The sequence below is a fragment of the Corvus brachyrhynchos genome, unplaced genomic scaffold (assembly GCF_000691975.1).
Source record: "Corvus brachyrhynchos isolate BGI_N302 unplaced genomic scaffold, ASM69197v1 scaffold56, whole genome shotgun sequence".
NCBI lineage: Eukaryota > Metazoa > Chordata > Aves > Passeriformes > Corvidae > Corvus > Corvus brachyrhynchos.
In genome coordinates, this window is record NW_008238664.1 from 7536140 (window position 1) to 7536710 (window position 571).

Genomic DNA, 571 nt, shown 5'->3' on the forward strand with positions numbered 1-571 from the left:
CAGCGTCACCAGCTGATCACCAAGGCCGTGTCCGCCTCCCAGGAGCGCAAGGGGCTCTCCCTCGCCGCGCTCAAGAAGGCGCTGGCCGCCGGCGGCTACGATGTGGAGAAAAATAATAGCCGCATCAAGCTAGCGCTAAAAACACTTGTCGGCAAGGGTATCCTGGTGCAAACCAGAGGTGTAGGTGCGTCTGGATCTTTCCGCCTCAGCAAGAAACCTGGAGAAGCAAAAAAAGTTCCAAAGAAAAAAACTTCTGCAACCAAGCCCAAAAAGCCGGCGGCTAAGAAGCCTACTACCGCTGCCAAGAAGGCGGTGGCAGCAAAGAAAAGCCCCAAGAAAGTTAAAGTTGCAGCCAAGAAAGCAGCCAAGAGTCCCAAGAAGGTGACAAAGGTTGTCAAACCCAAGAAAGTAGTGGCAGCAGCGAAGAGCCCGGCTAAGGCGAAGGCGGTGAAGCCCAAGGCAGCCAAGCCGAAAGTGGCCAAGGCAAAGAAGGCAGCACCCAAGAAGTAAGCTCCACATGGAAATAACTCCTGCTTCGCATTTAAACCCAACGGCTCTTTTAAGAGCCACC

General features: G+C 54.1%; 1 protein-coding gene across 1 annotated transcript in view; it reads left to right on the top strand.

The window, feature by feature from the left end:
• LOC103618267 (histone H1.11L) overlaps window positions 1–565 on the top strand; it is a 2560-nt gene extending 1995 nt beyond the window's left edge. The window contains exon 2 of the mRNA XM_008636652.2: window positions 4–565. Within this exon, the coding sequence (XP_008634874.1) occupies window positions 4–510 (507 nt within the window). The 3' untranslated portion in view covers window positions 511–565. The remainder of the gene's footprint in view (window positions 1–3) is intronic.
• The last annotated feature ends 6 nt before the right edge of the window (window positions 566–571 follow it).